Source organism: Bubalus bubalis, chromosome 11 (assembly GCF_019923935.1).
Source record: "Bubalus bubalis isolate 160015118507 breed Murrah chromosome 11, NDDB_SH_1, whole genome shotgun sequence".
Taxonomy (NCBI): Eukaryota; Metazoa; Chordata; class Mammalia; order Artiodactyla; family Bovidae; genus Bubalus; species Bubalus bubalis.
In genome coordinates, this window is record NC_059167.1 from 88,810,407 (window position 1) to 88,824,558 (window position 14,152).

Consider the following 14,152-nt stretch of genomic DNA (forward strand, 5'->3'; position numbering starts at 1 on the left):
GTGCTGTGGACTGTGGGGCCGTCTGAGGTCAGGGAGGTGCCTGGGTCACTGTGGATGATGCAGTTACAGGAACGCAGGCTAGAGGCTGGGGGAGTGGTTAGGAAGCCAGGCAGTTGTCCAGGTACTGGAGAGCCTGGGGCACAGGACTGTGAGTGGAGGGCCAGGACTGGTCAGACATGGGGCACAAGGGAGTGGTGGACAACTGTGACTTCATGGCCGTGGGTTGGGTAGAGGGCTGTGACGAAAGAGGGTTGAAGGCAGGAGAGGGTGATGGCTCAGTGAGGGCAAGGATAAATTCTGTTCTTTTAAACTGAGTTCTGAGGTATTGAATTTCAGGAAAAGGAGTCCGTCAAGGCTGTATATTGTCACCCTGTTTATTTAACTTATATGCAGAGTACATCATGAGGGACGCTGGACTGGAAGAAACAGAAACTGGAATCAAGATTGCTGGGAGAAATATCAATAACCTCAGATATGCAGATGACACCACCCTTATGGCAGAAAGTGAAGAGGAACTCAAAAGCCTCTTGATGAAAGTGAAAGCGGAGAGTGAAAAAGTTGGCTTAAAGCTCAACATTCAGAAAACTAAGATCATGGCATCTGGTCCCACCACTTCATGGGAAATAGATGGGGAAACAGTGGCAGACTTTATTTTTCTGGGCTCCAAAATCACTGCAGATGGTGACTGCAGCCATGAAATTAAAAGACGCTTACTCCTTGGAAGGAAAGTTATGACCAACCTAGATAGCATATTCAAAAGCAGAGACATTACTTTGCCAACAAAGGTCCATCTAGTCAAGGCTATGGTTTTTCCTGTGGTCATGTATGGATGTGAGAGTTGGACTGTGAAGAAGGCTGAGCGCCAAAGAATTGATGCTTTTGAACTGTGGTGTTGGAGAAGACTCTTGAGAGTCCCTTGGACTGCAAGGAGATCCAACCAGTCCATTCTGAAGGAGATCAGCCCTGGGATTTCTTTGGAAGGAATGATGCTAAAGCTGAAACTCCAGTATTTTGGCCACCTCATGCGAAGACTTGACTCATTGGAAAAGACTGATGCTGGGAGGGATTGGGGGCAGGAGAAGGGGACGACAGAGGATGAGATGGCTGGATGGCCTCGCTGACTCGATGGATGTGAGTCTGAGTGAACTCCCAGAGTTGGTGATGGACAGGGAGGCCTGGTGTGCTGCGATTCATGGGGTCGCAAAGAGTTGGATCGACTGAGCGACTGATCTGATCTGGTGGCTCAGACAGTGAAGAATCTGCCTGCAATGCACAAGTCATGAGTTCAATCCCTGGGTCAGAAAGATCCCATGGAGAAGAGAATGGCAACTCACTGCAGTAGTCTTGCCTTGAGAATTCCATGGACAGAGGAGCCTGGCAGGCCACAGTCCATGGTCCTCAAAGAGTCGGACACGACTGAGCAACTAACACCCTGAGGCACCGGTGGCACCTCCGTGTAACAAGGCTGTTGGATGTGAGTCTGAAGCTCGGGGTTGATGTCTGGGCTAGAAGTACTGATCTGGGAGTCTTGAATGTATATGTGGCTTGCAATCACATGGGTAGGCAAGCTCTGTCAGGGATATCCAGGGTACCTACCATGGTCTGGGTGCACCGCCATGGAGCGGGGAGGTGTAGGCCTGAGAAGAGCTTGTGCAAGAGGGTCCAGGGGAACCCGAATGCTCAGGGCCTTTCCAAAAGGGAGGTTTGGTCCACAGGGATGGCTGCAGAGGTACGTGGGGAGCAAGGAAAAGAAACGCTCGGGACTTGGGTGTGGGGAGGAGGCCTGGAAGTGAGGCTCCAATAAACACTGGGAGTCAGGAAAGGGAGTTTGGGCAAGGTGGAAGATGATTCAGTTGGGGTGTTGTCTGGCTCATGTTTAACAGACGGCTGGAGTTAAAGTTGTGGGGCTCAGGGACAGGCTGGTTAGAGGAATGGATCTAAGAGTCATTTGCTGAGAAATCGACTAGATAAAACCTTGAGGAAAGTTGTTTACGGGCAGGAGGCTGGAACTGGCCAGGTAACGATGAAGGTAGGTAGGAATGTGATGTCATTCATGGAGGGGAAACCTACAGGCTCACAGGTGCGGTTCCTGTGAAGCCCGAGCCCGCCTCCCTCCTGGGATAGCAAGTACTTGGACTCTGGTGATGTCCTTAGAAGGAAGTGACCCAGCTGGAGAATGATTCCAGCTCCCTTCTGCCTTCCCCAAATGGTTTACTCATTCTAGTCATCCTTTTTCTTAATCCACATCATCTCAGGTCAATGTACCACTCAGCCAGGGGAGAGATTTTTGAAGTCTCTTTCTCCTTGGGGGTTTGAAATTTAAAATGAATTTCCACAGGAGCTAAGTCCATCAGAGCTGGAAAGATGCAGAAACCGACTTCTTTAGGAGTCTGAAACTTAACTTACCTCCAGGCCTTTGGGGAGACTTATCTGGTGACCTGCAGTCACTGGCCGGAGGCTTTCAGATACAGTGGACGTGAGCACAGACTAACCGCTGGGAGCTGTGCCAGAGCCGGGGCCCCCGCTCTCCCTGCACGTCGCGCTCGGTGAGTGAATGCGGGCGGTGGCAGAATGGGACCTGGCACTCCTGGGCTCAGCGACTCTCTTCTCTGAGGGCCCCAGGCCCTTTAAACTCTCCAGCCAGACATGGCAGCAAGAATGAATGCGCACTTCCAGCCCAACTGCTTTTCAATGAAGAGTTTTATTAGAAGGGCACTTACAGGAGGAAGAGAGGAGAGAGGACACATTTAACAATAGGGGTACAATGCTTAAACAGGTGCTCAGCTCTTAAGATACAAAAGTTAGAAAAATCTAAAACACTATAAATACATACATGCTTTTTACAAAGGGTATTAAAAGGTCAGGCTGGCTGAGAAGGGAAGGTAATCAGCATCCTCCGTTCTCGTCCCACCCAAGCAGGAGTCCCGCCCAGGACAGCCTAGTTGCAACAGCAGCACTGAAGGTGGATGAAGGCTTCCTGGGGCAGGTGGCTCCAGCCCTCTGTACAGTTCTCGCCCCTGGGAAGGGAGGGGCTGGGTTCAGAGGCCCCTGTGGACGGGCCTGCGTTGGCCTGAGCTAGCTGCCTGTGTTCACATGCTGCCACACAGGGAGCCAGCCTGGGTTGGTGGCTCTGGGGGCCAAGCCACTGTCCTCGGGAGGAGAGCCATTTCCAACTTTCTTCCAAAATTAAATAGTTATCTGTCTTGGTTTTAAGAAATTATTACATAAATATAAAAACACCAGAATGCTCGAGTGTACATTACTTCAGCATAAAAAAAAATTACAGGATCACTTGAGAGAATTTCTCAATCCAGTTTACACAATACATGAGTTTTTCTTTGTGATAGCCGTGTTTCTGAAAGGTTGCTTGTATAGCAAGTCATCTCCCCTCTCTCCCATCAGAGAGGGCTCTTCAGTTTTGATCCATACATTTTTCTGCTTTCCTACCCACTTGAGAAGTGGCTGATACTCCTCAAAGACTGTTAGTTGAGGAAGGTTCTAGAAGGGAACATCTATACCACACCAGAGTGACACAACTTGACTGTGTTGAGGTTTTCTAGCAAAGATGTAGATTAGGGAGAAAACTCCCAACTCTGCCACTTGAAGTCACAGTGAGATACAGGGTTCAGAACCAAACATGCGCCCTCTCGCTACTGGTAACCCCCTTGATAAACAGTCCTAGGAGCGCATGCCAATTCCTGTCCCTCCCTTCTCTTACAGACTACAGAGAGTGGCCTAATGGGAGCTCTGGCCCCGCAGAGGTCCTCAGAGCCTCAGAAATGGCAGCTTGGGGCTGCAAATGAAATCAGATCTCTGCCTTCTCCCCAAATGACTCGCATGCATGCATGACATGCACACATTACTTCAAGAAAACTTTTTTCTGCGGTTTGAGTAAAAGCATTTAGCCCTGGAATATGTCCAAACTCCAGGAAGCCAGAGGGAGATGGAGAAAAACAAACTGAAGCACAAGATATGTGCTACAGCTCATTCCAATACGTTAACAATGATTTAAAAAAATAATCACCACGGACGATTCAAAAAAAAAACCTCACCGACAACATAAGGACAGTGGAAGAGTCTGCCAGCAGCCTTGCCCTCCTGTCTGTTCCTCCTAAGAGTCCAAGTCCCCGCTCCTGACTCTAGGTTTGTCTCAAAATGTCAGGTCTGCAGCCTGCCAGGAAGGTGGCCAGCGGAGATGACGCGCCAGCACAGGCCTGTAACCCGAACTGCCAGGGCGGCTACCTACTTGTGCTGGAAGGCTCCCAGTACTAAATAAAGTTAGGAGTGGGGAGGGTGTGGGAGGAGAGGAAAGGGAACAGAAGCTGGCTCCCAGGGGAGGTGCCGAGGCCAGGATCTAGGGCCCCTGCGCCGTAGCTACACCCGGGTCAGCATCGCCACAAGCCGCAAGGTGAAGGTGGCCTGGCGGGGAGCCGGGCCGGGAGCAGGCGTGTCCTGCAGCCTGGACAGTGGCACCAAAAGCACCTCCAGCAGCTGCCATCAGCCCGAGAGCCGCCCTCCTCCTGCCCCTTCACCTGGCCTGTCTTTCAGTGTATAAATGCCTTTATGCAATAGGGTTTTAAAACTACTTTTTATGACTTGTAGGACACTAATATTACACATGCCTCAAAGCCACTTACGCAGCCTCTATGATGGGAATGAAACCAGATCCTAACCTCTAGGTACAACCAAATTTTCTTTTGAAGGGTGCTGAACGTGGTTTTACCCACTTTTTCCTCACCCATCTTCCTTCAGCAGTATAGTTATAAAGAAAAAAGGCCAAGTAAGTAGCTTTAGGGAAAAAACACAAAAACTCCATGCCTCCTACAAGGATTCTTTAGCTTTCAGCATTGTGGGTTCTAAGATGCCATCCAGATGCAGCCAGACATGACCAACCAGATCACCCAAATTGGGCTGTACCTGAAGCCAGCTCCCAAGTACCTGGAGGACAGCTCTGTGCCGTAGGGAGTGCTCACAGGAGAGGACGGGCCCCTGGAGACGGCTCCCCGTGGCTTTTAGTAGGCGCACCACGACGGCTCCAGCCTAGGCCAAACTGAAGTTGGAAGCCATACCACCAGTCTCAGGCCTGACCGGGAGCAGAAACACACATCCAGGAGGTTCAGATGATTTCTTTTATCTGTAAGAAGCAGTCCACGATCATTTCACACCAGGCAGAAACTTCAGACCCACAGCCTCTGGCCTCAGGTGGAGTGAGGGGCTATGTGGTGTCTCTGGACTCTGACAACAGCCCTGTATGAAGACTAGTCCAGGTCTGGCAAGGCACTCCTGTCTGCTGCTGTGTCCTCTGGAGGCATGGTGAGCAGCCCTCCTACCTGGACTTCGGGGCTGGAGCTTCTGAGGCCTAGGGTCCTGCGAGCAAGGCACCAGGAAGCACCCAGTGTCTCCACACAGCATCACAAAATGTCATCACATTTGAGGTTTATACCTGCCAAAAGTACACAACTTTCTTCCCTTCACCTGGAATAATACAGGACTTCCATAGGAAATCCCTTTATTTTTCCTGGTAGAAAACCATGCAAAAAATATGGGATAACTCATTTCATACAAAAAACAGCAGCAAAGAATAAAGTACCAATTGCAAGTGACAATTCCATCTGCTGCATTCTGCAAAAGGTCAGTATAAGGGGGCTCTTTTTTTTTCCAGTTGAAATACTCTATAGTCGTTTCCTCACTAATGGCCCCCGGAGCAACACTTACTACACACTCTAACTGCTAGGGTTGTCACTGCCGGTCCTCTGCCGTGAGCTAGATAATCTCATACCTCAGGGAAAGATGACAGGCCTCTTGGCACCAATTCTGCAGTTTTCAAAGGGGTAAAAATAATTTTTTTTTTAATAGCCCTTTTATTTCTTTGTTGGCCTGAGATCTTTCCCTCTTGGTGAATTTGCTTTTGTCAATTTCAGCTTCCAAAAGTACTGGCAGGTGTCTTCTTAACAAAACCTGGGAAAAGCTTCACTTCGGGAGAGAAGTCGCTGGGCCCCACTCTGGTTTCCAGTCAGTGTGTCAACCAGGGTGTTTGTTTTTTTTTTAAAAAATCACATGTTTAAAAGAGCATACGATACCGTTCATTTAATGAACGCAACTGACTATACCAACCAATATAGCCAAATGCATGAGAGAGCGGAGCGAGCTCTTACAGGTGACCGGACACCCTTGCACACCTCGTGGACAACTACCTCCTGGGAACACTTCCCCTGATTCGGATCTCTCTTGAGATTAGCATGATGATACAAACTGTATGTCGCATATGTGCTGAGCCTCAACAGATCCTGCCAACTGCTGAAAATGAGGGCAAATTGAAGATCATTTTTAAAGAAGAGGTGTCTCACCACCTCTTGCCACCGGTCCCTATGTGCTCGATTCTAGACACAATCAGTAGGCTCAGAGAGGTGGAGACAGACGAGCCCCTTCCCCGCCGCAAGTCAATTCAGCACCCAGGTACATGGTCTGCTCCTGCTGGGGTTTGGGAATATTCAGTGGAAGGGGAGGGCTGGGCCCGTGGTGTGCTCAGACCCCTGCAGGCTTCTCCCTGCCCAGAGCACCCAAGGCAAAGTCCACACTCCAGTCCTAACCAGGGGGCCAGTTCCTGTTGGGCACTGACATCTCAGTTTGCTGTCTTTAAGAAAGAAGGGGACCCGGGGAGGGGCAGGTGGTGAAACACTACCTGTTTGCTCACGCCACCAGAGCAGAAGCCATTTCTTACCCTTCATACCAGGGCCGAAGGGCCACCGTGTTCAGACAGCTGTTCACAGAAATCCACCTCTGGGTTTGCTTTTGTGTTTTGGAAAACAGGCTGATGCCACTTTAGTTGAGGGAGAAAAATTTCTTCTTTTGACACCAGTGAGTTGAGTTCTGATTTCTCCACCTCCTACATGGCCCTCTTCCCCAAATCCACCCTCCCTACCCTCCCCCTTCGCTCGCAGTGTCCCTAAGACACGCTGGAGCAGCGGATGCTAGGGGAGCCCATCTGGGTGAGGACCTTGTCAAGCCACTGCAAGGGTCCATTCAGGTGCAGCTCAATCCAGCAGGGGGTGCTGGTCACAGTTTGTCTCCTGCAAGACATTTGAGAAAAGGGTGGGTGGGGGCCATTTAGAAGATCCAGTAGCACACACAGATGCATCAGAGTGGCTTCTCCTGATCTGGTGTCAGTCTTCTTCCCAGAACCAGAGCTACAGCCTGCCCTGCCAGACCCAGTCCTGGAGAAGGTGCCACCAACTTGCTGAAACTGCCTGCCAAACTCCTCCAAGCAGGAAGGGAAAGGAGGTGGCCCCCTTAAACATGTAAGGCAAATTCCAGGGTGCCCCAGAGGCCCACCGGTTGCCGTGACGGGCCGCTAATGGAGAACCTCCAGCCAGAGCAAAGGTCTTCCCAGCCCCCCGTCCTAAATGGGCACCCACAGCTCCCCCGCCTCCAGTCCTGGCAGGCCACGGTGACGGGCGTCTGTCTGGTTGAGGGGTGTTTTTTTACAAAGCGCCGACAGAGTCCGCATGCCGTTGGTCCCCAATGTGCTGATATAATTCCCATCTATGGCCTTATTTTGGAAAATCTTACGAGCAGAGCGAGCCATGGAACAATTACTGGAAAAAACTAAGGCACACCACACGTTTCTTTTCCCCAAAGCCCTCTGTCTAAATTCGGGCTGGTTGATGACGCAGCTTGCAGGCGAGCTCCCAAAGGCCTCCGCTGAGCAAAAGGCTATCTGCTGAGGCCGGAGGTGCGGGTGCCAGCTGGAGGTGAGAGGCCCGGCTCTCGGCCACCTCACAGGAAGGGATGAAACCTTCCTCTCCTTGGCCCAGGAGGCAGAGGAGGGCGAGACTGTTCTGGGAAGGGGCCGCGCCGCCGGTCAGGCTGCTCCACAGTGCTGCCAGGCAGCAGTGACGTGGTGGGCTGCACAGGCCGGGCTGTGCTGGCAGCGTGTCCTGCGCGGTGACACAGTGGCCCCAGGGAAAGGCTCCGGCCAACAAAGGGCCTCTTCCCCCAGCACTTAAAGCTGGGCGGCCGCGTGCCGCGCCAGGTTGAGAGCCGCCAACCCCAGGGCACCACCCTCCTCGCCTGGCCTGCGCATCGTCTGAGCGGAAGGTTAGAAACGGGCTCACAGACTCGGCCCCGGGCGCCTGCCTGACCCGGGTGCCTGTGTGCGACCCTCAAAACGGCAGTCTGAGTGTTAGGAGGGACAGACCTCCCTCTGGCTCCTTCCCACTGGGTCCATCTTTAAATATTTCCCTTCCCCAACAAAAAGCAAGACTAGTTTTCTAAACTTTCTTGTTGCCTAATGATTCCAGCCAAGGCTAAGAGGTGAGCTACAATGTCCCTCGGGCTGGGCCCGTGGGCCTGGGCTGATCTCAGGCTGTTATCATCCTGAAGGCTGACCACTCGGACCGCCCAATTGGTCACACCTCCCAGATTTGAGAGAGACCCCACAGACCAACGGCTGTGTTCCCCAGCACTGTGGGGCAGACACGGAGAACAGCAGCTAAAATACGGTAAATGACAGACGAGGATTTTACGGACCGAAATCCTCTAATGAGAATCTGACTTTCCATAAGTCACGCTCATCTGGATTTCATTATAAATGGTGGCCCAGAGCCAATACTGAAATGGGTTTGGCCCGGGTGCAGAATGACTGCAAAACAAAATGGATTCCAAACATCTGGGAAAATGAAGAGAAGGGGGGAATAACTTGCGAGGTGCTGGCTTGGGCTGACGTGTGGGTGCCCCTGCCTCTGCCGTGGAGTGGGGGCTGGGTGCACAGACCCGCCTCTCGAGGAAGCTCCTGTGCAGGTGTGGAAAGAAAAGGAATGGGCAGCTTAGGCCCACACCCGAGAGGTCTGAGAGCTTCGACAGAGCAGACCAGGGACGTCCCCTGACCAGTGCTGCGTTTAAACCAGTACGTGAAATTCTGAAAGAAAATCATTTCTGAGCAAGTGAATTATTGTTCCTTTGACTGCTGGCATCTCCTCCTCTCTTCCCTGCTTTCTCGGTTTTAAAACCCTAGATCCTCAGGATTACCAGGTCAGAGAAGGAGCCACAGAGGAGGGAAGGAACCCTGAGGGGGAGACTTAACTCCTTGGAGAGGGTCGTCCTAAAACCATCTGCCCAGAAGAAACGAGGAGGACGCAAAGAGGGTGCAGTAGTAGGCTCAGCGTTTCCACCAGTGATGTGACTTCAGGCAAGTCAGTTCCCTCCCTGGGCCTCCACTCCCTCATCTGTACAACAGGGATGATACCAACATCCCCACCCAGGGTTGTGACGATGAGATGCTGCCCGTGCCTGAGACGCTGAAACGCTGGGCAAGCACTGCTCGCTCTCCCTCGTCTGGGACTCGGCCCCGCTCTGATCCCCGGTCCTTCTGCTCTTCAGGGAGAGGGCCAGCCTAGCTCATCTCTGAGGAGCCCCTGCTCGGCTGTTCTGAGTCACCTGTGGCCCCCGCGCCCCTAGGACAGGCACCCCAGCACCCACCTGTACTCGGCTCCCCAGCCTTTGACAAAGCTCATGCGAATGGTGCACATGCGGGTCAGCTGGTACACGGCCTCGAAGCCCTGGTTGACAGACTGAGCCAAGAGGGCGGCAAACTCCTGGTTGTTGAAGATCTTCAGGTTGCATCCTGCCAACAGGACAGACGCAGAGCTCACGGGGACGAAGACTGTACTTGGCCTGAGCACCCCTCCTGGTTAAAGCCACCCCCCAGGTCACCCCCCAGACCAGCATTTCCGCATTAGCCACAGACTCCACACTCAGCCGCCTGCTGGGGGTGGCCCATGTGGTCTCCACCCTGAAGCCACCGCCGCTTCAATAGGGAGGTGCAGCCGACACAGCTGTAGGGGGTTGCTCAACCCTGGTCCATAAGTTCTAGTTCGCAGAGCGAAGGGAAGGCTGAGGGAGACAGTCAGGTGGGGGGCTCTGCCCTGGGTGAAGGGGCCAGGCGGAACTCCAGGGAACAGAGAGACAGGGCTGTGACCCGAAGGTGCCCTTGGCGTGGGGCATGGTCAGCCACCTGGGGAACAGAAGCCCGTGCCCTTCGATGGAGGGGGCGCCAGACAGGGCAGCTGAGAGGCTGCCCAGCCTGCCATGCCAACAGGAAGTTCAGCAGAGGGTCCTGGGCACCTTCCACCCAAGGTTCTCCGATGAATCCACCTCCGCTGGGACCGGGGGTAGCGAGAGATCTGGGCACAAAGGTGGGTTAGGGTGACATTCACAGGAAAGAGAAGGTGTGTGCCTGACTCCCAGCAGTTCAACCAGAGAGAGGCACACGTGAAACGTACAATAAATCTCCTGTTTGAAGTCCTACAGCCCAAGTGCCAGGAATGTGTCAACGAGAAAAATAAAAAGACAAAAGCACATGCCGGAAATGCCCCAAAGGTGAGCTGAGGTGACGCTCACTAGCGGGCCAGCACTGACTGGGCCCCTCGGCTGGCTGTGCGACTCTGGGCTGGTCCCTTTCTCTTCTAAGCCCATAGCTCCCTTGTGAAAGGAGAGGCTGGCCTCAGGAGCCCCCAGCTCCGACATTCCAAGAACTGACAGCCAGCACCACAGCCAGCTCTGCCCGAACCAGAGAGGCTGGGAGGGCCAAGGGGTGGGCAGGAAGCCAAAAGTGCAGCTGGGCTTCCTCTCCTCGTCTTCTCTGAGGGGACAGGAGGTGGAGCAGGGCCCACAGTGGGCTCCAGCCCCCTGCCCAGCGAGCAGCAGAGGAGCGCACAGCCCGAGGCTCGTCCTGGCTCGGCCGCTTACTAGCTGTGCGTCCTGTGCAGGTGACTCAGCCTCTCTGAGCTTATTTCAACATGCCTCCTTGCCTGGAAAGCTAGAGTAACTGGAGAGGACCAAGTGAGCCCCAAGATAGACACGTGCTCTGTAAACGCAACCGCACGACCTTCTGGGAACAGAGAGCACCGCTAGCATCTCAAACCGCATTCTTCAATTGACCTTGCCCATGACCCGCCACACCACCACCATCTGCCTCTTGGCAGGCAGGGAGACATGCCACACTCGTGCCGTAGGCAATGGCCTGAGCCACACGTTCCACCCGCCAGGCGCAGTCCACACTCTGCGGCTGCATGTCCTGGGAGGAGGGGGCCTCGGGGGCTTTCTGCCTCTGCTTTCTATGCAAGGTTCTAGGTAAGACCAGCCTCTTGCCTGGTTTTCTACCCAGGGCTGGCCCTGTCCACACCACCCTCTGAGGTGAGCCAGGTCAGTCCTCCACCCCCTGGAATACATAGTCCTACTCAGAAAACCCTCAACAGTCCCCTTGAGTAAACGTGATCTCGTGTCCTTCCATGGCCCGGTCCCATCATATTTTCTAAACATGTCCCTGACTGTCTTAAACAGCCTCCACCACAGCCAGAGTGCAGCCCACACGTGTCTTGCCCTCCTTCACCTCTAGGCCTTTGCCCATGTCATCCCCTCTGCCTGGAATGCCCTCGTCCCTGCCCCCATCACCCTGTGGCTACTTCTTCCACACGGATGCAGGCCCATGGCTCCTTGCAAGCCCAAATGCCTTATCCTCCATGAAGCCGCCTCTGAACCATCCTAACAAATGCTTTTCCCCCTTGGGTCCAACAGCATGTGACCTGTGCTGCTTGCTTTGTGCTTAGCACCACCCTCCCTTGTATTAAGCACATTTGGGTCTTTGCCTTGTACACTCAGCTGATGGGTACACTCTGAGAGGGCAGTAGTAGGGCTTCCTGTACCCTCCCATCCCCCTGCAGCTTCCAGCATGGCTGTAGGAAGGAAGGAGGAAGGGAAGAAGGAAGCAAACAAGCATACTACCTCAGCATCTGTGCACAGAGGCAGGAAACAGGTACCCACAGATCAAAGGCAGACCTGTCAGATGCTGCGTCTGTTCTGCGGAGGTTCCAGGAGGTCACAGTGAGACAGCAAGGCACAGAGAAAACGCAAGTGAAGCATCTCCAGATTGTCAGTGCAAACACCAATGAGAAGAAAAGGAAGAAGGCGGCTTTCCGGCATCCCAGGCACTCGCAGCAGAGGAGAGGCCCAAGGGGTGGGGTGGGTGTGTAGATGGTGGTACCTGGTGGAATCTTGCAGACGGTGGCTGGGTGCCAGCCATAGCGCTGGTTACAGTTGGGAGACTGCACAAAGATGGCACTGTCACTGAGGCATTCTGCGAAGACTTCCCCTCCAATGTAGTACAGCCGCACGCCCCGCCCTAGAGAGATTCAGGTTAGCCTGGACCAGCTCTCTGGCCCCCACAGTGGTCCTGGCACCCACCGCAGCGACCACAGGAGGCAGAGCTGCAGTCAATGTTCCAGGTGACTGGTCTCTAGCAGCATCACCAGGCAAACGGGACCCAGAGTCCAGGCCTAATCCCACCAGGAGGTGATGGGTGATGCTGGGCTGCTAAACTAGGGAGGCAGACAATGAGAGGAAAGAGCACAGGGTAAGTCTTAATGGTAGCCTCCACCAGTGATCTGCCACAGGCCTCAGCCAAGTTACCCAGCCTCAGTTTCTTCATCTGCAAGAAGGGGATCATGATAATACCTACCTCATGGGTGCCTGGTGGGCAGTAGCTGTTGCTGCTACTCTTAGGTCCCTTCCCCTTCCAACATTCAGAAACTCGTAGTCAACCTGCAGAGCTCCTCAGGCAGCAGACACCCCAGGAGCCCTTCACTGCAGGCGTGGCTTAATTAACGCCACCCCATGTACCTTTCTCCTCTTGATGCGTTTTTCTAAACCATTCCATAGGTCTACATCATTTCGTTTTCCTTCATCTCTTAAATCTACTCCAGATGGACAGAAATTATTTTTAAACTGGCCCTGCAATTCAAGCGGTTACATAAACCCTCCAACAATGAGTCTCTGCTCGGCCAGGGGATGTACTCTTCTGCCTGGAAGGCCTCTGTTCCCACTCCAGGAGGGGAGAGGCCCTGAGGGCCGAGAAATGGAGCCAGATTTCACAGGCGCGACGTGGAGCGGGATGGAAAGCAGGTGATCTGCTACAGGCCTGCCACCTCGTCCCACAGCTGTCCCCTGCCCCCACTCCCCTGCTCCACCTGGCTCAGGGCTACAGGACTTGGCATCTCGAAGACCCCAGGGTGCTGGCAGACCCAGGGGGGCCCCAGTATTACGTCAGTCAAGAGCAGGAGGCAGAGGTGGAGGTGGGAAGACAAGATCCAAGGAACAAAAATGTTTGTTTGGGTAACTTTTAAAATACTATTTTTAGATATACAGAAGTATGGAGTGAGTAAACACACCACTGTGTATACCACTGCGGGTCTTTCTAAACCAAGTGGGAGGCTGTCTGGGAAGGGTACAGGCTTGGAGCAGGGGGCTCTATGTCGCCCACTGTGTCACACAACTGCTGTGTGCCCTCTGCCCCTCCCTGGGCATCAGGTTATTCCCTGGAAAACGATCCCACTGGCGCAGGCCCATGGCTTCCCAACTTTTAACTGGAAAACCCTCTCTCTACATGAGATCTTCTGTGAAGGCCCACGATACAAGCAAGAGCAGAGGTGCTCTGGTTCACATGGGCCCGGACGCCTGCTTCCCCGCTCAGCTCTTGAGTTTGCTCTAGAGCCCCTCGGCCACCGTGGATGCACTGAACAATGTCTGAGAATACCCACCCTCTCTACTCCATCTCTACGACCCTTCTAGGTGACTGGATCGCAAAGTTGTGAACATCCTCAGCATGATAATTTTGTGAACAAACCGAGGGACACACATCAAGGCTTCACCTTCCCTATACTAAGTGATCTTTCGCCACGGGCTGGGGCTCAGAAGACCGTGTTAGCAGCCGTGCTGTCCCGGCCGCAGGCAATGAAAGTGAAAGAAAGTGAAAGTCGCTCAGTCGTGTCCGACTCTTTGTGACCCCATGGACTATACAGTCCATGGAATTCTCTAGGCCAGAATACTGGAGTGGGTAGCCTTTCCCTTCTCCAGGAGATCTTCCCAACCCAGGGTTCAAACCCAGGTCTCCCGCATTGCAGGCAGATTCTTTACCAGCTGAGCCACAAGGGAAGCCCAAGAATCCTGGAGTGGGCAGTACCTATCGTCTTTTCACCTTTTCTAAGTTCCTAGGACAATAATATATGAAATGAACAAATGGAAGATCACTCCTCCAAGACAGACTATCTACCTGTCTGCGCTCCGTACTTTAAGGGTATTTTTATTAAGAGAATGGCAC

The 14,152-nt window shown here is 53.3% G+C and overlaps 1 protein-coding gene and 1 long non-coding RNA gene across 6 annotated transcripts in view; one reads left to right on the plus strand and one right to left on the minus strand.

Moving 5' to 3' along the window:
• The first annotated feature begins 1,306 nt into the window (after window positions 1-1,306).
• On the plus strand, window positions 1,307-2,822 carry LOC112587920. Its single transcript, XR_003112447.3, has 2 exons — window positions 1,307-1,474; window positions 2,339-2,822. It is a non-coding gene; the product is annotated as an uncharacterized LOC112587920 (long non-coding RNA).
• The window catches only part of SMAD3 (SMAD family member 3), a 126,919-nt gene continuing 115,449 nt past the window's right edge, over window positions 2,683-14,152 (minus strand). For all 5 annotated transcript variants that reach the window (XM_006050229.4, XM_044925396.2, XM_044925398.2 and 2 more), the window contains 3 exons: window positions 12,041-12,178; window positions 9,478-9,622; window positions 2,683-7,070 (listed from right to left, as the gene is read on the minus strand). In XM_006050229.4, the coding sequence (XP_006050291.1) occupies window positions 6,947-7,070; window positions 9,478-9,622; window positions 12,041-12,178 (407 nt within the window). In that variant the 3' untranslated portion in view covers window positions 2,683-6,946. The remainder of the gene's footprint in view (window positions 7,071-9,477; window positions 9,623-12,040; window positions 12,179-14,152) is intronic.